The sequence below is a fragment of the Phallusia mammillata genome, chromosome 5 (genome assembly GCF_965637545.1).
Source record: "Phallusia mammillata chromosome 5, kaPhaMamm4.hap1.1, whole genome shotgun sequence".
NCBI lineage: Eukaryota > Metazoa > Chordata > Ascidiacea > Phlebobranchia > Ascidiidae > Phallusia > Phallusia mammillata.
In genome coordinates, this window is record NC_137256.1 from 9,432,304 (window position 1) to 9,457,372 (window position 25,069).

The following is a 25,069-nucleotide window of genomic DNA, read 5'->3' on the forward strand; positions in this document are numbered from 1 at the left end:
GGAGGGCGAATTCGCCAAAGCTTAGTTAGGATGATCCGTAATTGTGCTGTACAGTTTCGAGTCCAAACAAACCTAAGCAGAAGTAGTTAGTTCCTCTTGTATGTGGTTGAGATGTTTTATGTCGAGTTTTTAAACTGATCAGTATAGCTATTTTTCAAACGACACGTAAGTGGTGTGTAATTTTGTCGTACAATGGTTGGATATACAGTTCAACATTGTTAACATGTGTATTTGCGCGCTGAAGTGTAGCATTCAGTTTAAAACAGCACATCAGTTTGAGACCTTATAGTTCGAAACACTGTGCAGTGTATGCAGCCTATCATTTATCGGCTTAATGCTTTTACATCAGTTTAAATTAGATTAGGTGTTTGATATAGGGCCTGTCCACAGGTTAAGAATATGGCACAGCAACCAGTTTAGATTGGGCAACGTATTAGTAAGATTCGGTTTTTGATATTTGGCTTGTTTACTGTTTTAAAGTATGCGAAAAAGTAACATAACAATCAACTGTTTGTATTTCAAGGTAGCGGTCTTTCTGTTTAAGATCGTAAACGTAACAGACCTGCTTTTAAAATAATATGACGGAAGCTGATCAAACCAACATATTGCCTGTAAAACACACCACATATGTTCTACAAAGACTACAGGAACAACGCACAAATGGTACGACCGGGAAAGCGACTCTAACTTTTGTTGTAACAGTAGTTTATCAGTACGCTTAGAGCAAAGTTGCTTTTGGAGGGCAAAACCCATATGATAACCTTTTGACGTTTCAGGCATGTTTTGCGACGCTACTTTGATAGTGGAAGGGGAAAAATTTCGCGTCCACAAATCGTTCCTGGCAGCTAACAGCGACTATTTCCTGTCGCTTTTCACATCGGCACAGGAACAACAAAATTTTGTGTTGGCAGGTGTACCTTTGCAAGGTTGGTTATGTGAATCTTTTTTCTACAAAACGTTTTTTCGGGACAGTGTTTCTAAGCTTTTCCAGGTGTGCGCTATTTTTACCCCTGTAACCATTTGTTGTCTTAGGAAAATTACTAAAAACTTTTAAAAAAATTCTTTTCGGTGATTTGGGGTTAAGAAACACTGTCGTATAGTAAATGCACTAAAACAATATTGAAGAAACGTCTCATGCTGTATAATACACAAAACATTTTTACAAAAAAGTAAATTTTAAAACAGCATGTAATATGGTCTGGTATACTATACAATTTTCTGCTGCAATGATGCCTAAAATGTAGTAACCTATCTTCCGATGTAAAAACGTCTTTAAAACTTTTTTGGCGCAGGTTTTCGAGTGCTCATGGATTTTGTTTACACCAGCACCTTTGTTCTTAACTTCTCAAACGTACACGATGTTTATAAAGCTTCATCCGTGTTAGATTTTCATCATGTAAAGGTGAGAATTGTTCTGGTTGGCTTTGGCTTTGAATCGGAGACCGAATACGACGGTTGTAAATTTATGAGATTTTAATTACAGACTTGAGTAATTTGAATGATTACCGCCTGTTCTTGATAATAATCGCTCTTTGGTCGTTGCGCATTTCGCTTTACAACATTGATTTAAAAAAGAAATTTGGACAAAATATTATTTAGTTTAACGTTGTTAAGTTGAGTCACGTCGATTTGTTTAAATTCCTGAAAGTATAAATTTCATCTGAACTAGTAACATCAAACGCTTTAGGCTGCGCATAAGTGCTCCACGACCAACGAATAACGTGACAAATTAAAAAAAGAATACTGTTCGTTTGATGTACGAATGCTATTGCGAAACAGTCTAGAATTTTGACCAACAATTAAACACCATTTTTTGCCTTTTCGTAAAGAACCCAATAGTTGTTGGAAGACGTAGGAAGAATGTCAGGAAACACTAGATACATTTCGTTCCATATTCCAAACGATACATATAGGCAGGGTTGCCATCGACTTGAATCCAAAAATAAGGACAACCGAAAAATTAAATTTTAAAACGAGACGAAACCATCGTTTTTTTAACAAATCTTTGCATTTATACGTCTCCCGACATATAATATGCAATATTTTGGCCAGAAACAATCTGTTTCAGCAACTCCTTGCTCGTAGTAAACACCTTGCGCATCTCACGACCGCTAACGTCTCGTTTTACGTTTACTAGTAGCATGGTTTTTACTTGTAATTGTTGAAAATAAGACAAAACAAGGACTCAAGTCAAAAATAAGGACATTTCTTAGAAATAAGGACATTGAACTTTTCTAAGACACTACCGTTCAAAATAAGGACAAATCTTAGAAATGGCAACCCTGCTTATAGGTTTTTAAACGATCAAGCTTACTTTGAGACTTTAACCAACAAGACCGAACCAACTCCAGAACTACCACGACCGGTGACAAAAATAGTGACTAATCCTACAAAGTATGCCGCAGTTTCAAACATCGAAAAGATGATTTTTCGAAAAAAATAGATACGTCAGTCACGTTTGTCTCATAAAGCAGCAATTAAGGACTAATAATTCCATACTGGAGACTTTCGTATCATTCACAATCCAACCACACTCAAACAAACCTATTTGACCAGTTTTTTTCACCTTGCCATAACGCAATATGTTCTCAACCTTTACTGATTTCGGTTGAAAAAATGAGCTCAGAGTCTACAGTACACCCTAATTTTTTAAGGTTCAATTTTGATTACTTTTTTACTTCTAAAGCATGCCTCAATGTTAGTTATTTTTTTCATTCCCAAATCATGACACCCTACTTTTTCATGTTTCAATTTTGATTACTTTTCTACTCTCAAAGCATACCTTAATTTTTGGTTACTTTTTTCCCCAAAACATGACACTCTACTTTTCATAACTGAATTTAACCTAGTTTTTTTAACCTCCAAAGCATGTAAATCTACCCTGGTTTGAAGCCTCTGCATTACACATTTGTCGTATGTTTCCTTTACAGGCAGCATGTGAAAAGGTGTACAGAAAAATCAAGCATAACGTTGACAGTGGCAACTTGGAATATCACACGAACAGAAGAGAACGGTATCGCCCTCCCCCCGACACAACAGATAGGGACCACGCTGTTTTCGGTGCATTGAATAGTAAATCAAGCCCAAATAGTCGAGGTTTGTGCAAACGTTATTGCTTATACATATCGTAACGTTCATGTAGAGTTATCGCTTCAGGTGTAAGGTGTTGTTTCGGGCCTGGCTTCACTCTCGGCTGCATTATCGTGTCGTATATTTTCACCTCGGTAAATCGAAAGTTCGGGGCTATGTGTACTACTTTGGCTCGATGTTATTGTTTAATCCAGTAATTCTTAAACCTTTTTATTATCGTTAGTCCTGAGCACAACCAGATAGGTTTTATTTGCCACCCCTTTAAAAAATATTATGACGTCACGGAGGGGGGGGGGTGTTACGGAAACTTAAAATGATAATTAAATCATCCTCCAAAAATGTAAAATTACTTTTTACGGAACAACTAGTCTCAGATTAAGAACAACTGGTTTGCCGCAATGAGTCTAAAAACTAGCGCCAGTCATCAATGTTACGCATTTCATCAGGTCATAAAACAATACATGTACAAGGCATATTTCAAAACACGGTAAGAAATCTCCAACGACAAAGAGGCTAAAAAACGCTCTGGTCATAACCAGTCGTTTTCAGTATTTGAGTTCCAGGGCTTAAATGAGTCATGCATAGATATTCCTGATTTCGCAGCCACACCATGCACTTATCTTGAACTTATATTGTTTTCATTATTTACATTTTCATTAAGTCTGTGAATAATGTGGCAACATTATCCACGACCTAAAAAGTAAAAAAAAAACAATTGTGTAATATCTTTGTGTTTTGGGATACAGGATCGCCGCCTATTATGCACATGGAAATGGAGAAACGCCCCGATATGCCGCTCAGTTTCATGCAAGGGCGTCCGACGGCATTGGATATTCGTTTGTCACCGCATGAAGCCGAGATGCCGCCATTTGTAAGTTTAGATTCTAATCCTGTCTCAGCCTTAAGTGTTTCTCCCATAGCTAGAAACAATGATCCTGCCTAGTGGGTTGAAATTATGTCGATAACTGCCTAACTGGGACAATCGAATACAATAAAATGGAAAAGACGCACGGCAGACTCAAAACGAGCTTAACACATTTAGGCGTTGGTCTGCCAAAAACACAACGAATAAAAGTTGCGATGTAGGACTTAAAACGAGACGTGGGTGGCAACGGAAAATCTACTAACACCATAACTCAGTGGCGCAGAGCACAAATCCCCAGTAAGAACGGTATATCTCTAAAAATGCTGTCGCTTAGGGCTATAGGGTTGGAGTAACGTATTAGGGCTATCATTAAAAATTCACTAAAACCAAATTTGACATTCACTTTATAGAACCTGCACATATTTTAAAAAATGTGCGCACATTGTGCCAAAAACGCTCGCACTCCCGTCTCGTAAACCGACTACTAGGCCAGTGTATAATCCCCGGGATGCACGTGAAAATTGTTTCAAAGCATTTAACCTGAAAACTGTACGGCCCGGTAACGAACTTCTCGCGGAACGGCGGTTGGCGACCACTGGGTTAGACAACGCAAAAAACAAGGCAGGGAAGTTACTTGTGAAAGGTTCTGCTAACAAAACATTGTGGCTGATACAGATTAAACCACGACAAAAGCGAAAGATAAAGACCGAACCTTCTCACGAAATCAACCTGGAATTGGAACGAACAACGAAACGCATGAAGGAAGCAGCTTCCGACAACTCACTTACAGAATCAAACGGTAAGCTTTCGGCCACATATTGCAGATACTAACGTCTTTAAACAAACTAAAATTACACCAATACTGAAACAATTTGATTGGCACAAACCCTTCGCAACTTTTGCCTAACAAACGTTAAAAAAAATTTGGAAAAAAAATATTTGGCGTTTTTTTAAAGACCTAGGCCTACAATCATATTTCATAATATGTACAAATTTTACATTTTTTTCTTAAAAAATACAACCAATAAACATACCTCGGTAACCTCAGGCTGTGCGATGTTTTAAAATCATAAGATTTGGTTGCTGTTGTCATAATTTATGCACTCATTTACAATTTGATGATCATGTTTTCAGGAAGATTTTCCAGTCCAGTAAGTTTCGAGGATGACACATCTTCATCTCCAACCGCAGCCGAAATAAAATACGTTGTAGAAACGACAGAAAGCGAACGTAATAACGCAAGCAGCCTGAATCTTCGAGTGCCCGCGGACTCTGAAAGCAGTGACCCTGAAGTACATGATCCAGACTGGCCGGCAAAAGCTCGAAACACAAAACAAGTTGCTGAAGAACGTGTAAATAGCCCCGTTGGCTTCAGTTCAAACCTACAACCGTGGAAAGTCCTTTGCACTGAGAAATCTGAAAGACCGAGAGCTCAGAGAAACAGACGCAAAACGTCGAAAACAACGCGCATATCCTTGGACAGTGATCCTGACAGCTAGAAAGTGTTCAAAATGTGCTTTGTTTTTGTTTCAGCTTGACTAACTCGACTATCGCCTGACTGCCTTGCCGTGGGCGTGTATTTACTGCACTAAACGTTCTTATTTCTCGTTTTTAATTTACGTTTAATGAAATTGAAGTGTAAATAAAACTTACTGATGTTCCAGCAATGTGTGCAGTACGGATGTGTTCATTGAAGTCAGCCATTTTGATCCATGATATTTCCGTTAGTTCAGCACTTTGTGCTTTGAAAAGCATCTTTGAAACGCCAGACGAGTATATTCCTGTTGACTGAAAACATTAGGTGCTGATTTCAGTTAAGTAAAGTGCACAACCGTTACAGCAACTTAAGCCTTGTCCTGTACCTTTAACACGAGGCGGGAAGACTGTACAGCTGTTCCGTCACATTTTTTATTTATTTTAATAGGGAATGTTTTCAAATTTTCTATTCAAATTTAAAACAAACTGTTTTGTGGATAGCATTAACTTAAATATATACCTGTAGAAGTTTTTGTAGTAGCAAATAAAGCGCTGGCTTGTTTGTTTTTTGATGTAACAAGAAAAAAAAACATTTATTCGTGTTCGCACAGTTGGGAAATAACCTAGTGACAGCCCCTATTGTTACTTGAGTTGTTATTTGTTGGAAATGTGCTTGTTACTCTTATTTTTTAAACTACCTCTCTATTTATGCCCAAACTTGTTTCATCTCGTGTATTAGTTCTGAAAAACTGTTTGTATTACCAGTTGGTTTGATATCAGTAGCTGAGTGATAATATCAGGAAAGATAATGCAACCTAATATGAAACTTTAGGCAATGTTTTATAGTAGTAGTTTTGTTTGTTGTTTGCCGTCTTGCTGACACTAAACTTTGAGGAGACGTAGAGTAACTTATCAAACCAGCGAATAATGAAAACATGGAAAATGTCAGCACATTTTTTCTGGAGAACAACACAGGTAAATAAACAACATTTTTGTGGTAAACCGTATAACAGTTAAATAACCAAACAAATATTTGTGCTAGTGCCTTTAGATAACAACCAGCAAGGTGTGAATATATTGTGGACTTTTTTTCTGTGCATTGTATCACTTTTATCATGTTTTGGAAACTTCTTGGTATGTTTCACACTGTACAGGTATGTTGATTATGAAAATATAAAAATGAAAAACGTAGGAAGTTTTTTTAAAGTAATCATTCTGTGACATATAAAACTTTAAATATAGCTTTATGTATCTTTGTTCTAACTGCTTAAAAATTGTTATCAACCAAATTCATCACTATAACTAGTCCACTATCCGTGTCATGGAAAAAATAATGACAATGCAATTAATGCTTCACCAGGTCCAATAATATTTTAATCACATTGGTCCTTTATTATGTACACGCATTAACTGGAGTGTTATTTTTTTGCAGAAGGAAGTACCTTCTTACATCAAGCAACAAACTAGTTTTCAGTTTGACTGTATCAAATTTCGGATATAGTGTTCTTGTGTTTCCTTTTTCTGTAGCCAGTAGTATCGCTGGCAAATGGATGTTTGGAAAAGTTTGGTGCTCATTGACTGCATTTTTAACTATGAGCTTGCTTGGTTCAAGTCTAATAACATTGTCAGTGATATCCTTTGACAGGTATGTTTTTTATGTAACACAAAAAACTTTTCAATCTGCAGATTTTTTTCTTTGTTCCAAAAATGATCCTGTAAATGTTGCATAATACTAAAAAAAAGTGCTTGTCTTCTAACTCATTTGTTGCTTAAACTTTTGCGTTTCTCTATTTTCAACAGATATTATGCAATAGTCCACCCTTTGAAATATCCTAATCGTATCACAAGTTGTCGAATGACGGCGGTGATACTTGCTTGCTGGTCAGTTGCTTTGTGTCTGGCAGTTCCACCCCTTTTCGGAGCAGGAGCCCAGTACCAGTACTTTGTGGCACGTTTTGGATGTTTTCCTTTGTGGAACAGAACCATTGGGTTTAGCCTGTTTTGGGTTAGTATTAGTTGATGCCTTATAGATTGTTAATAGCAGTTTTGTGACAAACTTAACTTTTTACTTGATATAGATCCTCATATGTGCCATTTTGCCCATGTGCTTTATGATTTCCATGTACTGTTCAATTTTTGGAGTTGCACGTGAAAAGTATCGAAATTCCAGTTACAGGCGCAAGAACATGAAAATTGGCAGGTAAGTGGTTTGATGAATATTAAAGAATTTGAACTTGAGTTTTGCCAACTGATGTAATAAATGATTCATATAAAACCTTGCTATATAAAGCTACCTACAATAATCGTTTGGGTACTTACATTTTCCAGTAACAAAATGGACAAATACATATCCTGTAAAATTCGTGTAAATACAGCATTTAAAATAATTTTCCCACAATTGAATAAATATTTTAAAAATGACACCTTGTTTCAGACACAGATCATGGAGCTCTGGATCTTACTGCAGTAAAAATAGTTTTGTATTAAGTGACACTGAGAGAGGAAATGCCAGTGCCAAATTTGGTATGTTTTGTGCTCAGTTGTATATGCATGTATAATTACATTTTCCATCCTTATCTGCACAATACATCGTGCATTTTTACAAGCTTTTTATGTTATTGCTTCAGACAATTCACCAGTGAACAAAGGTTTCCATGAACTTCAAGCTGCCTCAAACAATAGTTTTGTGGAAGATTCTGGAATAGCATCCAGTGGTTTAATTGGTTGCTCACAAAATATCCAGTCCATGGCAGAAAGTTCACCCCATGAGGTGAACCTTTATTTGAACATGAACAGTTTTAAACCACTTATGCAACAAAGCATTTTAAACCTCATTTTTATGGGTCCCCTTCCTTGAAGGGGACACATCTTGATTTTACTCGATTTCTTTTTTTCTTTTTTCTTTTTTTTTCTTTTTTTTTTTTTTCTTCCCTGAAGTTTGTCCACCCCTTTTTACCCTGAAATGTTTGATGGATTTGGATGAAACTTTCACATATGGTAGATGTAGTTGTGTAGATGTGCCATCTGCTTCGTTTGTCATGATAACCCCAGTATTTACCCCGCTAGCCCCCAAAATGTAAAATGTGGTTTGTGCGCACCACAAACGTTAGTTTTGTGTGATGTTATAAAGGCAACTACATATGGTACTTATGTTTGAGGATTGCTTGGTGAACGTCTTGTGACGTCACAAGTCATTACGGTTGTTGGTTAAAATGCCCCCTAGTGGTCAAATTGAAACATTGGCCGATTTGGACAAAATTTTACAGGATTGTTGTTTGGGTCATTGCAGATTCATATTTTCAACATTAGGGTGAAGAACCCCATCAGTTACCCCACTAGCCCCCTAAAATGGGTGAATTTTTAAACAGGGTCGGAATTGGCTGAAATTTGGATAGCTTGTACAATTTGCCATTTACAAATGATGATTGTTGTGTTTAACCCTGTAACCCCAGCATTTACCCCACTAGCCCCCTAAAATGGGTGAATTTTTAAACAGGGTTGGATTTGGCTGAAATTTGGATAGCTTGTAGAATTTGCCATTGACAAATGACGATTGTTGTGTTAAACCTTGTAGCCCCAGCATTTACCTCACTAGCCCCCTAAAAAGGGTAAATTTTTTAAACAGGGTCGGAATTGGCTGAAATTTGGATAGCTTGTACAATTTGCCATTTACAAATGACGATTGTTGTGTTAAACCTTGTAGCCCCAGCATTTACCTCACTAGCCCCCTAAAAAGGGTAAATTTTTTAAACAGGGTCGGAATTGGCTGAAATTTGGATAGCTTGTACAATTTGCCATTTACAAATGACGATTGTTGTGTTAAACCCTGTAGCCCCAACAGTCACCCTACTAGCCCCCTAAAATGGGTGAGTTTTTAAACAGTGCGCAATTGTTGGAAAGGTTATGCCATTTATAGGTATCGATTGTTGTGTTTTACTTCTTTGTTTTAAACTAAACAAACTTTAAACAATGCTTGAATTGAGTCGATTTGTATAGTTTGAACTTTGCATAGCATGACTATTTAATCCTAGTACCAATCACAGTGTTTTACTTTACAACACCAATGTTTCTTATGGTTATCTCTTGAAATGCAGTATTTACAACTTTGCATGTGTGGGGACCCATGAGTTTCTGCCTGCAGAAACAACTAACGTTTTAAAAGACGGTGGCTAATATGGGACCCAATATAAAATAAGTGAAGGAATTATATTGCCGTTTTAGAATACGATTTAGTGTATGGACAATGGCAAAATGTGCTAAGCCACCCTTCTAGTTTTAAAACTGCTTCTAATTTGCAGACAGTACACACTGTTTCGACCTATTAGAACTTTCTAATTTGTCTTTAATTTTTTGTACAAAATATTAGTGTCAAATATATATCAATCAGTATAAAATTTACATTTTTTGCTTCAAAAAGGAGTTGAAATTTATTTGCTTTTTACTTTGATATCAATTTTGTTTTTTTGTGACATTTCGATGAACATGTGATGTTAGAAAACGTTAATTGGACCTTTATATTTGCTGTTTTTGTAGCCTGTTTATGATCAGCCATACAGACATAAAGTCCATAATCCTGAAGCAAGTTGTCTATCAGTTGACGGTCCACGCCAACAAACATTTAAAAATGATCAAATTATATGCAAACAAATGTACTCTGTCCAAAGTAGCAGAACTGATGTTAGGCATAAACAGCGTGGAATACAAAGTCATGTCCTAAAAAGAGGTAAATTATAACCACTATTGTACCCAAGTTTAGATGCTATTTATGGTTTTGCTATACATGTAACCATTTTATTCCTTAATAGTAATGGACTGCCATTTTGCTTAAATATACACTACAGAATTTTATTTGATTATTGCATTTGTCCTAACTAACTATAGTTGTGGGCAGTGTTCTTTTTAAGGTGTTTTGGGGGACCGAAATGGTCCCCCAAATTTCTCCAGCGGTTTCCCAAAATTTGCCAGTAGCCTAATAAATAATTCGTTTAAGCAAATATGGCTATTTTTTGGTATTTAAATGAAACACTTGCGGTCTCTTAAAACTACTTAGCGGTCACCCAAACCTTAAAAAAACCTGGTTGTGGGATATAATAAACAGCAATTTTACCCTTGTATGATGTAACACACTGCTGTTTTTATCTTATTTTTGGAAACGTAATTTGATATTTTTTGTGAAAAATAGGAGTATTACCATAGGTCGAAAACAAACACAAAACATCTAGAAAAACTAAGTTGTCTTTTTTAAGCTTCTTCAACAAGCTCAAATACATGTCAACGCAACGTTTTCCACAAAAGGCAGGTTGGATTTTCAAATTTCCAATACTACAAAAATCAGAAAAAGGTAATCTGGTAAATCGAACGTAATAAGTAAAAACAAAAAGCAACAGCGTTACCCCGTGACAGAGTGCAAAAAACTAGTACATAACTTTGGTTTTGACGCAAAAAAGACCTTCCCGCCATTTTATTTCGGAGATGATCAATATCACAGTAAGAAATGGGACCAATCGTTTCTTGGTTTTGAACTAATATAAAAGTTTTGGATAGGGTTGAGGTCGATTACGTCCCATTTATTATTGATGCAACTCTTAAGCCAGTCTGATCTAATTTCTTTATGTCAATCGGCAATCTTTGAAGTTTAACGGCAATGGTAATAGCATTACCGATTAGCTAAAGCTTTACCACATTACAAATCATTTGTACCTTAAGTTTTATCCGAATTTAGTGATGATCCGGATTAACTGAATCCGGTTTAACTGAGGTGTACTTTGCATTTGCTTGATTTAAGAGTCTAACTTTGCAGAACACCTGCGAAAAGACAAAAGGGGAATTGAAATTCGTTAAATTACGCGGATTTTGAATAGCAATTTGAATTTGCTGCAGTTTATTACATTGTATCGGTACATTGCTTTTACGTTTGATGTAATCTACACATCTATATGTTTTGACTTTGAAAAGTGTTTTTACAGGCATGTTGCACAATTACTGTGATTGTGGGCTCCGTTTTGTTTACGATGAGTCCATTCGTGGTTGTAAGTATTGTGGAAACATTTCAAGGCGCAGCCGCCACATTGAATTCGGTCGGAAACGTGCCTAGCTACAAAAACGTGGCGATTCCTGATTGGCTGGTGTCGTTAACAACGATTCTCATGTACTTAACGTAAGTGGTTTATCTTACAACTTATATCATTTAAAATGTCTATGCTTTGAAATCTCAGATTGATATTTTGTGGTTCTTGCGTTGTGTGTTGGTTTCAATTTGTTTCCACTCTTCACTAAACGATTTTCAATTCTGGTTGTATAAATTAAGTTACTGTCGATATTAATGATTTAAATTCGGTTATTGAAGAACTGATTTTTCGTTTTTCGCGCATTGTTTGGGATTCATTTGTTAAAATTTCGTGTGGTAAAATTATTGGAATGCTGATCCCAATGATTTACTCAAGGAAATACGGAGTGGGGTTAGAACCCATATCCTTTCGAAGGCAACTAGATTATGTAGGTAATCGCCTATTTTTGCTAGGTTTATTATCATAAACAATCGCTTTCTCTAAGTTTCAATACTACAAAGAATAAACACCCACAGTTTATCTCTTGAAACGAAGCCGAGATAAGATAAAATCCAACTCACTTGAGTTGAGTTTATTTGAGTTTATTTCGCTTGGTAAAATAACACGAAGCGACAGAATTGCACTGAACTTTGCAAGCAAGTGTATATATGTTTCAAATCCCAGCACAAAGCTGGCGTTAGTTTCCTGATGCTTATGTATGTTTACAGATGTGTCTACTACCCGGTTATATACGGGTTATGGAACGAAACGCTCCGTAACGAGATTATATCGATTCTTCGACGAAAGTCGAGAGCTCCGAATACCAGAAGGACTCGAATCCTTAGTCTTTCCACTCATATTAAAGGTAATCACTACGGTAAAAGGCCATTATATAATTATCTAATCGTTTTAACTCTTTTTGTGTATTTTGACTTACATATTTTTTTGTTCGTATTTTTTAATCTTTTTTTGTCTAACGCTGGTTTGTTCCAAATGTTTGGTCAACATAGAGTGCTTCAAACTTCTTCAAATTTACACACATGTTAATTAGTTATCGAAAGTTGGTGCTCCAAAAGTTTGACCTTGAATGACCAAGCGGTTTACCCACAGGCTTCAAAAACGTGATTTGATTTTTTTTTTCAGAAGTTACTGGAAAAAAGTTGCAGAACCTTAAAAATTGGTTCGTTAACGATTTTATTGATTGATATTTCACTATGTTGCAATATTGTAGACTGTGTTAAATTTAAACTTTCAAATTACAGGATTAATCTAAATTTTCAATTTAGATCTTGGATTATCTCCGCGCCTAACTGCCGCCATAATGGGCGAAAGCGTTGCTATGGCAGCGGTCGTTTACCCCATGCAGGTCGACACCAAAGCGAGCAAACAAATGCGAACAACCTCTGCAAGAAGAAGCGCAACCCCTCGCGTCGAAACTTCGAGAAAAACTACTTCACAAAGGCCGAAAGTTTCACCGAAAGTTAAGACATGCTTTGAAGAACAACCATCCTGTTCTAAAACTATCGCACCCGCTAAAAACGATTACAAAATGCGACTTGAGCATCAAGGAAATCATGTGAACGTTAATACTAGTAATAATGTTCATATCCAAGGCAGTAGTGCTGTAAGAGTTTCAACTGATGCGGGAAGGCTAAGAGATAGAGAAAAACTGTTGGAAAAACCTTTACGGATAACATCACCTGAGCTGCTGGGCAGTGAACTCCTACAGTCTGCTTTGCTGTTTGGCCTTTCTGACGATGTTATTGGACTCGACAGCGATGGTATATCAACCAAAACCGAGCGAAAAACTCAAAAGCGTCTTGCGAGGTCCAAGGCGGTTGTCGATAGTCCGTCCATATCGAGTGGTAGCTCTGTTGAAGAAAACCAAGATGGTGCTGTAGTTTTTGGTGGTGGAAAACTGATACATTTGGAAGCCGGGGAACCAATACGAGTGAAAAAGTGGAGCAAACCACAGGTGGTTGATTTTTTCGCTCAAACGCTCGCCTATGATTTATTAGAGGACATGAAGCAGTAGTAGGTTTAGTTCGCTGTATTGCTGTTTCGTGTGGCAGGGGTCGGCAAACACAAGAGTTTTAAGCTGCTGTAATAGGGGCTTTTACCCCTTTTTTAAAGTAAAGCCCGAATGAGTGCCGAAAGTTAGGTAAAGTGCGGTACAAATGATCCATACTGTAATGTTAGGCCCGAATCAAGCCCATTTTATTCAAACTTAAACGCGAACCATTGACGTTGCAAGCAGAAAGGGGTTATGGCTTTCCTGACTAAACTTTTAAAAATACAAATTTTGGGTCCCATAATTTGGTATTTTAAATCAACCCATATAGTGTAACAACATTTTGAGGCACCTCTTTTTCTTCTGGCCACTTTTCTGGTTAACCCAAGCCGAAAAAAACGGCCCAACTTTCAAATGTGCCAGTAATATTTACAAGGCTGAAATAAAACACCATGTAGGTTGAACTTTACGTCTCTTACCACTAAAGGTGCGAGCAGTGTTTTTTAAGGTGTTTTGGTTTCTCCAGCGGTTTCCCAAATAAGCAAATATGGCTATTTTTTGGTATTTAAATGAACCACTTGCGGTCTCTTAAAACTACTTAGCGGTCACCCAAACCAAACCTTAAAAAAAACCTGGGTGCGAGCACATTTATTTCGGCAATACAACCCCATGCCCCTCACTAAATCAGCCTTATTGTAACTTAATGATGGCTAGTAAATTTGCACACATGGAATGTTTGTTATCTTATTAAAGATCAGTATGTTAACTAATCCAACTGGTTAAAAGCAGCAAAAAGTTTGCCGGCCCCTGCCCTGTGGCAAATATATGCACTGTAGTTTATTGAAACAAAATTGCAATCAGTAAAAATATGCGTTTTTGTAGAACGTGATGCCCATTCCGTCCTCTGTAGTTCTCATTGCTGAACACAATCAATTTACCCTGCCATATAGTTTTGTAAGTGCTTGCCAAGGTCTGCGTTTTTATTTTAACCTAATTAGACGTTATCAGTCCATGTTGCAGTTTTTACCTGTTTTCTATTACTCATTGTTTTACCTACCCAAAAATTCAAAAGTCATAACTATTTAAGCTTCCTATTTTTGCTTCAAGCTGCTTATTTTTTACTTTGAGGTCCTACATTTCTGAACGTCCTTTATTTTTTTTATTTGTGGTGCTGCAGTATTTACCATGTTTTGGTTTGTTTATTACCTTTCGTTTGCTCTTTTAACTCTCTAATACATAAAATGGTACTGTTTATGCTGAAAACCGTACGCGGATTTTAATTTGTTGTGTCTAGGAATTCAATGCAATGTGTTTCTGTCTCTTTTTGTTTTCATGCGCGAAACACACCAGATTTGGCAATTCTAAAACCAGATCACTATTATAGAAATCGTATATTTGACTACCAAGTTTGTGGCTTTAATGTAATGCAACTGTGGACTGGTTTGGAACAATACAGTCACACAAAAATTGCAAGAACTAGATTTAAAATTCGACTTGGTAACTTTGAATGCTGTGTTTCACATGTCCTACATCTTCGAATGTGATTAGTTGTTTTGTCCGACTGCGTTTCATAACGAAATCAGAAGGATTGTCAGTGGCACATTTCTTTAACAGGTTGTGCCACTAACTATGGTCGAAATGTGACAGATTTGTGTACTGCCTTTGCGGTCTACTGTACAATCAAGCTATGAAGAAGTGTTTTGTTTAAAAACTTCTGTTGATTTCTCCTCACATTCATAGCAACTTCTTTCTTTCATTGCATTTAAACCCCTGATCTTACCAGGACATTTTGGAGCCTGCACTTACGTTGAGCTCCTTAGTCCGTTCGGCCAACCGCTGACCGGTCAAAGTAGGCTTTTAAGTTGTTCTATTTCTGGTTTAGAGGATCTGTTGCCATCTACAGGCACGTTTTGCTCAGTTTTCGGCTGATTACAATCAACGCCGGTTTCGGTAGGCGGTAAAATTTGTTTCATTCGTTCGGGAAAAACAAAATCCCATTACTAACAGGGCGGGAAATAAAAAAACAAGCAATCAAAAATATGCGTCGCAAGGAAATGAATGGAATCAAGTAAGTTTCTACAACGAAAAAAATAACAACGAAAAACTACAAGCGACGAATGTGCAATTGAAGATTTGATTTCTGATGTAGACTACAAGAAACAGCTTCTAGTATGTTGAATGGCTTTTAGAACAATCAAACCCCATACATAAGCGGTTTCTACACTGCGAAATAGGTCTAGTTGTTCATAGTACATTCTGTAAGTGTGCGGTGCAGCACATTTCATTTAACGTTGAGGTGTTACACAGTTATATAACAGTATGTATTTACCCACATTTCGCTTGCTGTGGTGATGAAACATCAATACGGTGTGCGTTACACCAGAGTTCTAAGTCAGGCAAGGGTCGGGTTGGGGCTTATGTTTGAATGGAATAGCTTGAATTCACAGCATCATTTGTGCAACAATTTCACCAACTTTCGGGTTTAATTTAAAGAGCTTTGTATTCGGGTCAGGTTTTGGCCTTGTACTTTCGGGTTAGTGCCTCATTTTCAAGCATACAATTCTGCATTATACGGTCATGGTACATGAATAAAAGAACGGCGCAGCTTTATAACCAATAAAAACAACATAAGGCAAACCGCGTAAACGGCGAGAGTTGAAGAAGTAGGCGCAAAAAACAACAACACTGGAACTGGCTGTGAAATTAACGTATTGGTCGTTGTGCTGTTTTTGCTATCGGCTAAAAGCAATACAGTGATAAGGTGCTCTCGGCCCAGCTCCCAACACAATAGGTTACAAGGCAAATGCGATCGCACGGGCATAACAACTCTTGGTCGGTTGATCCTGGGTAAGAATAGATATAAAAAATAGGCAGACATCGACGTGGTCTACATTGGTTGAAGTGCAAACAGGTGTGGGACGCAAAACTCTTGAAGTCCGACTTGTTTTTTTGTGAGTTTTAAGGCTTTCAACACGTCACGTTGGACTTTGTTCCGATTCCTGATTCAGTTTAAACAACCTAGAAGACAAAGCAAAGTTTTCGTTTAGATCAGTGGTTTCCAACCGGGGAGGAAGTCCTCCAACATTTTGATCGAAAACATATTTCATTCAGTCATAATTTCGACTGGGGAGACCAAATAAAAAGCAATAGTTATTAACTGCGACTAACAAACAGACACTGAAAACGCCATGACATAATTACTGGTTTGTTGATGAAAATGCCATTTATATGAAGAAACAAACACAGACAATGTGATGTACAGTACTCTGATTACTGGTCAATCTGGCGATCCCCTACCACGAAGCTGACATATGCAGCATACGAGACAGGCAACGGTGCTTGTGATTTAACTTTCAACGGGTTTACCCCTGAGCCTGTGTAGCTCGGTTGGTAGAAGGCGAGTACCGGAAAGGCCCCAGTCGTGGGTTCGAATTTTTTCGGGCCTACGGCTTGCCATATGGGAATGCTTGGTGACCAGCTGATTCATTAAAATGCCTACAATGGGTACTTTGATACAGTACTGCAAATTAATAGCTAGAAAGCTTGCAGTTTTACCTGGGAGCTGATTTGACTGTTCGGTCTCTTGATTCTGGGTTCTTCACCTCGCTGTACAGACGAGCCCCGGTTCGCATAAGTTGGTAAGCAGCAGTGACAAGATACTTCGGAGGAAGACCATGTGACCTCGCAAGGATAAGAGCTTCTTCCAAGCAACAAGCTAGGGTTGACCTGAAACCGTGTAATTGACATTACTCTTGGTTACCCGTTGCATTGTTAGCAGCATGTTTGGAATAGAATTTTGTTTTAGAAGTTTGTCGAACTCAAATTTAAAAATACGTCATGTAAATCTCTATCTTATTGCTATCCCATGATGTCTATGATGTCCATGATGCCCATGATGTGCATGATGTCTATGACGTCATGATGCCCATGATGTGCATGATGCCCATGATGTTCATGATGCCCATGATGTACATGATGTTCATGATGCCCATGATGTCCATGATGCCCATGATGTCCATGATGCCCATGATGTTCATGATGTACATGATGTTCATGATGCCCCTGATGTTTATGATGCCTATGATGTTCATGATGTTTATGATGCCCGTGATGTTGATATTGCCCAAGATGTTATGATGTTCATGATAGGGATGTGCCAAAACTGCAAATGTTCTGTTTGGTCGAGCACCGAGCATCTCACTTTAATGCTCGGTGCTCGGCCGAGCACGCTCGGTGCATTATGACGTCACAAAAAATCCCCTTTCTACGCTTTAGCTCTACAAGGCCTCTTACGTCACCGGCGGTGTTTTATTAAGCTGTACATGCCCATAAAGTACGCGTTTTTCCAACATCTACTGCATTTGAAAAATCATTCGTTTTTGTTCATAGACATCCTTTAGAACACTAGTTACATATGTTAGCAGGGCATGGATATGCAAATTTAATGCTCGGGTCAGTTTGTGCAACTGCTCGGCCGAGCACCGAGCATCAAAAACAGCGATGCTCGGTACCGAGTACTCGGGTTCTGGCTCGGCTCGGCGCATCCCTAGTTCATGATGCCCCTGATGTTTATGATGCCCATGATGTACATGATGTTTATGATGTTCATGATGCCCATAGTGTACATGATGTTCATATTGCCCATGATGTGCATGATGCCCATGATGTTTATGATGCCCATGATGTTCATATTGCCCATGATGCCCAGTTCAGCGGGTACCAAAAGTTTCATTCAATTTGTCCAATCTACTTCGCTTTAAAGTTCTTTAGTTTTTAAACATCAGGCAATGTGTGTGTTTTTCCGTAAACCCGCGTGTTTTTGGACACAAAATGGTGTCTGTGAAGGCAACAGAATCTCTATGACGTTACAATAGTTTAGACAACTTGTGTTTTACATAGTTTGTATGTACCTGTGTACACCATTGTTGCATGCAATGATATGGCATCCGCCCAATCTTCCGCAGAACTCTGCCGCCAGAGGGAGCACTCCGCAGCCGGTCGGTGCAAGACTCGGTTTTCCGTGTCTTGACTTTACGTTTGCCTCCAGAAGTGACATGATTTCATCCAAAGCATTCAGTGGCCGCGAGAGCTAAAGCAAAAACATAGATTAACTAGCAATTCTACATATGAATTCGAACTACTGCAGCGCAAATCGTTGTGGCAGCAACGTGATATATATTAAACGCACTTGTATAGTTTTGTACAAAGATACCACACAGTGGTTTATTTGATCAAGAAAACCCGCTAAAGAGAGAGTATACGGTCATATAGTTGGTCACCATCTAAGTGAAGGGGTCAGTTATGTTTGGGTGCTATCTTGCGTTTATTCTTAAGTACCTGGCTTATTGGTAAGCAAAATGTTTGAAATTGCTTGTAACAAATCGTCTAAAAAAACTTTTTTCTATTCTTAATAGCACAACCAACAGCTAATAAAAACATCATACGGTTTGACACCAAATAAATTGTAACAAAACCTGTTTGTGACCCAACATCTTGACTATTTCGGACCCACTTGGGGCGTTAAACCCTAATCCGTAACCACTGCCTTAAATCATAGCACTGAGTTGACCATAAGTCTTAACATGTGTGCTTACCCTATCCACGAGGACAGCTCTTGCTTCTGTGTCTCTAGGAAGTTTGGATCGATCAAGATGGAAAGCCCGAAACTTCTTGTAATAATCATAAGTTTTCTGCAGTGCTTTCTCGTTGATGGAGTTGCTGAAATTCTGGAGAGAGACGCCTTGCTCGTATAGATAATTTCCTAGGTCTTCCAAGCCTGAGAGAAAACATTGAATCTGGTAATTCGATTTGTACTTTGCTTATTGTACAGACTTAAAACCTTGTAAAAAGCGCCTGTTTTCATTAAAGAGACTTGAAACCTTGTAAAAAACGCCTGTCTATCATTAAAGACAGAGAGTAGCTTTCTCGACGAATGTATCGGCAAAATGTTAGATTTGGGTAAATACGTATTATGACAGTGGGACTAACCTTTTCTGCGTTAAGTATTACACCAAAAACTATCGGTACATTTACAAAAAACTTTATCACTTGTTTTATCCCAACAAAACTAAACCAAAGTATACAAATCGGTTTTTCAGCCGCCAATACACGAATTTAAGTCTTTCCATTGAACAGTTTCGACGCATTGGGAAATCTTACTCTGAACGTGGTTGTTTTATATTTTAAAAATAGGTGTGCAGGTCAAAAACGGTACATATTTATTAACACTAGATTTTTTGTCACGTTGAGTTAATTTTGCTGGGTGAAACATATTGTAGCAGCACAATTGCGCTAAAGCTAAAATATTCACCAAGCCGGAAATATTAGCTGCGCAACGCAAGGCGTTAAAAAGCGCGACAAAGTTGAGGGCACAATTGGTGGATGGATGGATGGTAAACGCGCTGCAGATACACCGTTACTACTAGCGTTTTGTGGCAGGGACTCACAATAGAGGGTGAAGTCGGCGCATTAAGACATAGTCAAGTTGGAATACAGTTGCAAAACTTACCGTGGTTAAAGATGACAGGAATCAGTTTAACACCTCCGCCAGCTTGAAGGCGTGGTGGGAGCTTGATGAAAACATGCTTGTCCAAGTGGAAATACACTTTCAGTGCACAGCGGTTGCCCTCCATAGAATACCCGATGCCGTTTGCTGTCAAAGGAAATTCATGTATAAGATAGAAATCATACGACAACATAGAAATAATTTTTAAACTTATAAATTAAAAACAAAAAGGTTATTTTGGTGAATTATGAAATGATGCGAAGACACATTAAAAGTTATGGAAAAAACGTTTTGTAGTCCATTTTTACCTTAGCGAGCATCAAAATTAGGCATTTTTTGGGTTTATTAAAATTAAATATTTACTTACGACTCAATTTGAAAAAGAAAATCGAAAATGACCAACAAACTGTTTGTAGACAATTTTTAAATTAGCGAGCACCACAATTGTTTTTGTTTTTTATTCTCTTAAATTGTAACTTATTGTTCTATTTGAATGAGGAAATCGAAAATTACAATAGAGTGAAATACATATTCTATGCTTTTTTAATTATCTATTTCTTTCAGTTTTAAATCTCAGGTACCGGAAGCGTTTGCTTTTAAATACATCCTCAGTCACATTTCTGCTGAAAAATCATCATGTTTTTTGATCCAAAACTTGTAGTGTGTCTTGGATGTAATTAGGCAAAAAGCAAAGAAAAATCAAAAAATCAACTTACCATCTATGTGCACAGGACTAGCGCCGTTAAAGCTGTTGTTACAATTGCATGGGCATTCTTGGAAGAACAAAAAAGTAACGTAAAAATGAAGCAGGCAACATAAAAAAACCGTTACAGCCATCAACACAAGCCGATTAGTAATTAGTTGCAAGTGATCAGTTAGCTTTAGCAATTAAGCCCAAAAACACAAGCACCGCGGTTTGGGATGGATTAAAATTTGACTAAATCGATACTTTTGGAGTATTATAACCGAAAGTGTACTAAAAATCTATTATGTAGCATTTACACGCTATAACTATTAATTTCATGGTCTGCATGCCTGATTTTGCGAATGAAAACGGTCTGATTGTTTGATGTAACAAAATAAATCAGCATAACTTCAAATAAAAAGGAGTTTTGGTCTCACCATTTGGTTCCACGTCGCCCGTGATCGCACGGAAATGGAACGAGACCCTTTCTAGGTCATTTACACCAACACAACTGTCCTCCAGCATTGCACACTCGTCAGGCTGAAACGCAAAAACGTAAATGTTACAAAAACGTAAATGTTATGGAACTGTTGTCAAATGAAAAAAAAATGCAGACCAGCGATCACGGCTTACTCATATATAAATCACAATAGGCCAGGCCTATATTGACGGCGTTATACCGAATCAGCCAGTCACCAAGCATTCCCGCCGTGGGTTCGAATACCACCACAGACAATTTTTTTCTAGCCTACGCCTAGCAGCTACGCCGAACTATGAAGCGTACTTACCATGTTCGGATTAAGCATCGTTTGAAACATGATTGTTGCTCCTATCGACATGCACTGTTCCAACCATTTCTTGCTTGCTTCTTCAGGCCTGACACCGTAAGCCTAAAAAACAAGTCAGATGCAAGTATTTGGTTACAGTCAGTATATGAACTGGAAAAGATGAATCCAGTTAGTCGGACAATCCGTTTAATTGCATATGGATCGTGTAAAAATGATCAACCCAATAAACGATAAACTGCAGGCAGTGCACACTGTTTCGATCTATGACATCTCTGTGGTTTAACCGGTAAGGCATGGCTTTTTAGCCTGTTACTCCCAACAAACTGGAGTGCCGTTGGATGACTACACTAGCCAATACGGCCGATCTCTTGTCACCAGCTGCACTCGTAAGTTCTTATAGATCGAAACAGCTTGTACTGTCCGCAGCTTCCAGGTAAATGACATGTTGCTGTATTTGAGTAACTCTCAACTAAGTTTCAGTGTTACCTTCATGTTGTTAAAGGTTTCGCCAATGGCGCTTCTTAGTTGCGTTGAAAATGATGAAATGGCTGTTTGTAAACACTGGCTGAAAACCTTGTCTCTTCTTGACACAAGTTTTGGATCTGGCAAAAATAATATAAAATTGGTCATTAAATGCTAATGGCTTGACAAAAGTTGAATGAAAACATCATTTCTTGGGAGCCTATATACGGATCGGTTTAGAAGTTTATTGATAAAAATAACGGCCGAAACAGACGGAAAAAAGCAACATGCTTTATTGTTCAAACGTTTCGGCAAATGCTCCATCCATTATCAGTGATCTTAGGGGCCATTCATCAGTTACATCCATTTATATCCACTTGAGTTACGTAACAATTGATAAAAAGGGTAACAAGGGAAACAAGGGTCTCGTAAAATTTCTTGCATTGAGGATTTAATGAAGTACAGTACATGTACAGTTTATGGGATTATGCCAACCTTCGTTGAGGAGAACAGACAGGACAAGCTGTGTTCGAACTTCATTCACATGGCGATCCACGGATTCAATCAACGTGTTGATGACGTCAGTGAACTGTTCCGTATCCTCGCACACTGAAAGGGCCATCTTGATTGCGTCATCACTCGTACTAAAAAGAAACGAAATTGAGTGCCATGTGATTCATTTAGTTAGTAATTTAAATGCTGTATTTGATAACGTTGCATAAAGTGACCTTAATAGGCGACGGCACTGAAGGGCAAAAGGAATTTTAATCTACACAGATTTAACATATTTTGTCGAAAAACAGGATGAATAAAAAAGTATCATGATCCTAGACTAAGTGAACGAAGTCATTGAATGTTTAAACAAGCGAGTTATCGACATCCAACTTATTTATAAATATGTGTCATAATTTGCACACTCTTGTACAAAATCTGCCCAAGGTGTTTGCCCCAATCATGCTTGCAAAAAAACGTATCCCCATATGGTTATATGCAAATAACAAACAAGCTAACTTTCATAAGGGTTCAAATAGTTGTTGTGCAATTCAGGAAGGAAGGTGTTACCTGGCAGTAAGCGCTTCAATAATTTTGCTGTATTTTCTGTTCGGAGTTGTGTCTTGTGTGTTTTCGAATACCGTCTTCACAGTTTCTGATCGAACTAGTTCATTGAGGCTGCGAATCTAAAAAAACAGGAATTTACAAAACTGATAACAATCATAAATGACAAAATTTGTCTGTATAAATCGCATTTAAATGCATCCTCTACAGCAGTGGTCGGCAACCGCCGGTCCGCGGCCCGGTACCGGTCCGTGAGGAGTTCGTTACCGGGCCGTACAATTTTTTAGGTTAAACGCTATAACACATCTTCACCATATATCCCGGGGATGATAAACTAATTTAAGCGATTTTATTGCTAAATATTTGTAGTTTTTTTGAAGACCGGTCCGCGATAAAATTTTAGTTTCAAAAACGGTCCGCAGTGCAAAAAAGGTTGCCGACCCCTGCTCTACAGTTCTGCGGTAGTTACATATTTGATGAAGTTAATTTTAAAGTCCATGTATGATGTATTATTGCTCGTATGTATACCAGATGAAACTTACATCACACTCGAGTCAGTCTGTGTATATCCTAATGCAAATTCTTGTTGATGTCTATTTCGCCATAAACAACATAGCATCGTCAGTACTTATTCAAATAGAACTAAACAGAGTGATTCAAGCGTGCTATAAGTTACAACTGTGATACGCCAATATATGTAACTGGAATCGTCTGTTGAGCATTGGTGGTTCAGGACGATTTCTGTATTTGCACATTATTGATTGCTCCCGAGTTTAAGAAATGTATAATAAACATGGGCCAGCCGAACCATAACCCGAGTACTCGGTACCGAGGTGGAAAAACGCGCACTTTTGGGGCATTTACAACAAACGTAAGTGATCTTGGGAAGCTTTGTAGTTTTGGCCACTATTGTATAATGTTAAAACCTTTGACAAAAAGTGTTCCATGGTCCCTTGCAGTTTATCCAGTGCGTCCGGCGATAAAACCAAGTCGATAAAATTGATGCCTTCCACTCCGTCTGAGGAACAGTTGCTCTCAGTGGCGCTGATCATGGAAACTCGGTCATGTGCTGTCATAAAAACAATACATTAGGATGCTATAGGATGAACACATATCTTGACATATGGTACGGAGTTGTAAATCGGGGTTCAAGCTTAATTTTCTTTTAAAAAACGGACTTGATTCGAGCCTGACTTTACACTCTGTCTCAGTCAGATTTTTTTTAAATAAAGTTGTTGGACGTGACCTAATGTCAAACAGCCCTAAAGCGCCTTGTTCAAGACCAATTATCTATTGTGTTTGTTGTCTTGGTCTTTCCTGGGGCTATATATACGCCTGTTAATCAAACTTAACGGGCTTAAACGGGCTTCTTTCAAACGATTCGAGTTCCGGCTGGGTTCGGGCTCCAATTTCAGGCCCGTTTACAACTCTGATATGGTATTGCTTGGGAGGCCTGCTTGATATAATATGACGCCTTGAAATTGGACTGACGAATTATGATTTATATTAGGATGGTAATGTCTGTAGTGGTTTTGGATGATAATGTTAGTTTACCTGAAAAAGTCACTCTGGATCCCGGCCGACTGGTCTTGGGCCGCAACTTGACTGGAGATGTAACGTTGCCGTTAGGTGGCGGGCTCCTGTTAAATGTTAAGCATGATATCAGATTCTATAAGAAGAAGGTCTGCTTGGTAGTTGATCCGATGCGCTACTAGACCCATATACAAACATATATAGACATAAAACTAATCGGGATTCGAATTTGAAAAAAAAATTTAATCCTGTAAAAAATGAAGAAATTGTTATTGCCAAACAGGGAAATGTATTTTGTAAATAACTATATGTGGAGCAAAGAGCTTAAAGATTTAAAAATAAACTGTGTAAAAATGCGGACGGGTAGGGCTATTAGGGTTAAAGTGAGGCATTACAATAAAATAGTAATAAACCCAACTTTAAAACTTAGTTCCTAATCCCACATTTAGTTTATAACCCTGTCCTAGTCAGTCTCACAGTTAATTAAAATAACTGTGCGCCTTGCTCTTGAAAAACTGTTTGTATATTGAAGGCATTTTAAGGACCAATGT

General features: G+C 37.9%; 3 protein-coding genes across 4 annotated transcripts in view; 2 read left to right on the forward strand and 1 right to left on the reverse strand.

The window, feature by feature from the left end:
• Positions 1 to 460: 460 nt before the first annotated feature.
• LOC145230312 (uncharacterized) lies at positions 461 to 5,618 on the forward strand. The gene is made up of 7 exons (XM_080095705.1): positions 461 to 663; positions 777 to 926; positions 1,293 to 1,402; positions 2,931 to 3,096; positions 3,837 to 3,961; positions 4,631 to 4,754; positions 5,090 to 5,618. The coding sequence occupies exons 1-7, from the start codon at positions 579 to 581 to the stop codon at positions 5,452 to 5,454; spliced, it is 1,125 nt and encodes a 374-aa protein (XP_079951831.1). The 5' UTR covers positions 461 to 578; the 3' UTR covers positions 5,455 to 5,618.
• Positions 5,619 to 6,181: 563 nt separating this feature from the next.
• On the forward strand, positions 6,182 to 14,741 carry LOC145230311 (uncharacterized). Its single transcript, XM_080095704.1, has 12 exons — positions 6,182 to 6,406; positions 6,474 to 6,585; positions 6,864 to 7,076; positions 7,232 to 7,436; positions 7,510 to 7,631; positions 7,866 to 7,954; positions 8,059 to 8,201; positions 9,965 to 10,154; positions 10,678 to 10,772; positions 11,398 to 11,588; positions 12,207 to 12,343; positions 12,765 to 14,741. The coding sequence occupies exons 1-12, from the start codon at positions 6,367 to 6,369 to the stop codon at positions 13,511 to 13,513; spliced, it is 2,286 nt and encodes a 761-aa protein (XP_079951830.1). The 5' UTR covers positions 6,182 to 6,366; the 3' UTR covers positions 13,514 to 14,741.
• Positions 14,742 to 15,434: 693 nt separating this feature from the next.
• Positions 15,435 to 25,069, reverse strand: part of LOC145230309 (phosphatidylinositol 3,4,5-trisphosphate-dependent Rac exchanger 2 protein-like) — a 36,083-nt gene continuing 26,448 nt past the window's right edge. The window contains exons 31-43 of one of the 2 annotated variants that reach the window (XM_080095700.1): positions 24,540 to 24,625; positions 23,912 to 24,054; positions 22,992 to 23,107; positions 22,425 to 22,573; positions 21,954 to 22,069; positions 21,468 to 21,569; positions 21,117 to 21,219; positions 20,711 to 20,767; positions 19,998 to 20,141; positions 19,084 to 19,265; positions 18,400 to 18,578; positions 17,045 to 17,215; positions 15,435 to 16,507 (exon numbers count right to left, since the gene is read on the reverse strand). In XM_080095700.1, the coding sequence (XP_079951826.1) occupies positions 16,465 to 16,507; positions 17,045 to 17,215; positions 18,400 to 18,578; positions 19,084 to 19,265; positions 19,998 to 20,141; positions 20,711 to 20,767; positions 21,117 to 21,219; positions 21,468 to 21,569; positions 21,954 to 22,069; positions 22,425 to 22,573; positions 22,992 to 23,107; positions 23,912 to 24,054; positions 24,540 to 24,625 (1,591 nt within the window). In that variant the 3' untranslated portion in view covers positions 15,435 to 16,464. The remainder of the gene's footprint in view (positions 16,508 to 17,044; positions 17,216 to 18,399; positions 18,579 to 19,083; positions 19,266 to 19,997; positions 20,142 to 20,710; positions 20,768 to 21,116; positions 21,220 to 21,467; positions 21,570 to 21,953; positions 22,070 to 22,424; positions 22,574 to 22,991; positions 23,108 to 23,911; positions 24,055 to 24,539; positions 24,626 to 25,069) is intronic. The other variant, XM_080095701.1, reaches the window with a different exon arrangement.

Excerpts from the sequence above, each read along its gene's own strand:
- LOC145230311 (XM_080095704.1), top strand. The coding sequence starts at position 6,367 with ATGGAAAATGTCAGCACATTTTTTCTGGAGAACAACACAG. Across the intron at positions 7,077-7,231 it reads TCAGTGATATCCTTTGACAG|ATATTATGCAATAGTCCACC; the intron begins GTATGTTTTTTA and ends TATTTTCAACAG. Across the intron at positions 8,202-9,964 it reads CAGAAAGTTCACCCCATGAG|CCTGTTTATGATCAGCCATA; the intron begins GTGAACCTTTAT and ends CTGTTTTTGTAG.
- LOC145230312 (XM_080095705.1), top strand. The coding sequence starts at position 579 with ATGACGGAAGCTGATCAAACCAACATATTGCCTGTAAAACACACCACA. Across the intron at positions 3,097-3,836 it reads ATCAAGCCCAAATAGTCGAG|GATCGCCGCCTATTATGCAC; the intron begins GTTTGTGCAAAC and ends TTTGGGATACAG. Across the intron at positions 4,755-5,089 it reads CTCACTTACAGAATCAAACG|GAAGATTTTCCAGTCCAGTA; the intron begins GTAAGCTTTCGG and ends TCATGTTTTCAG.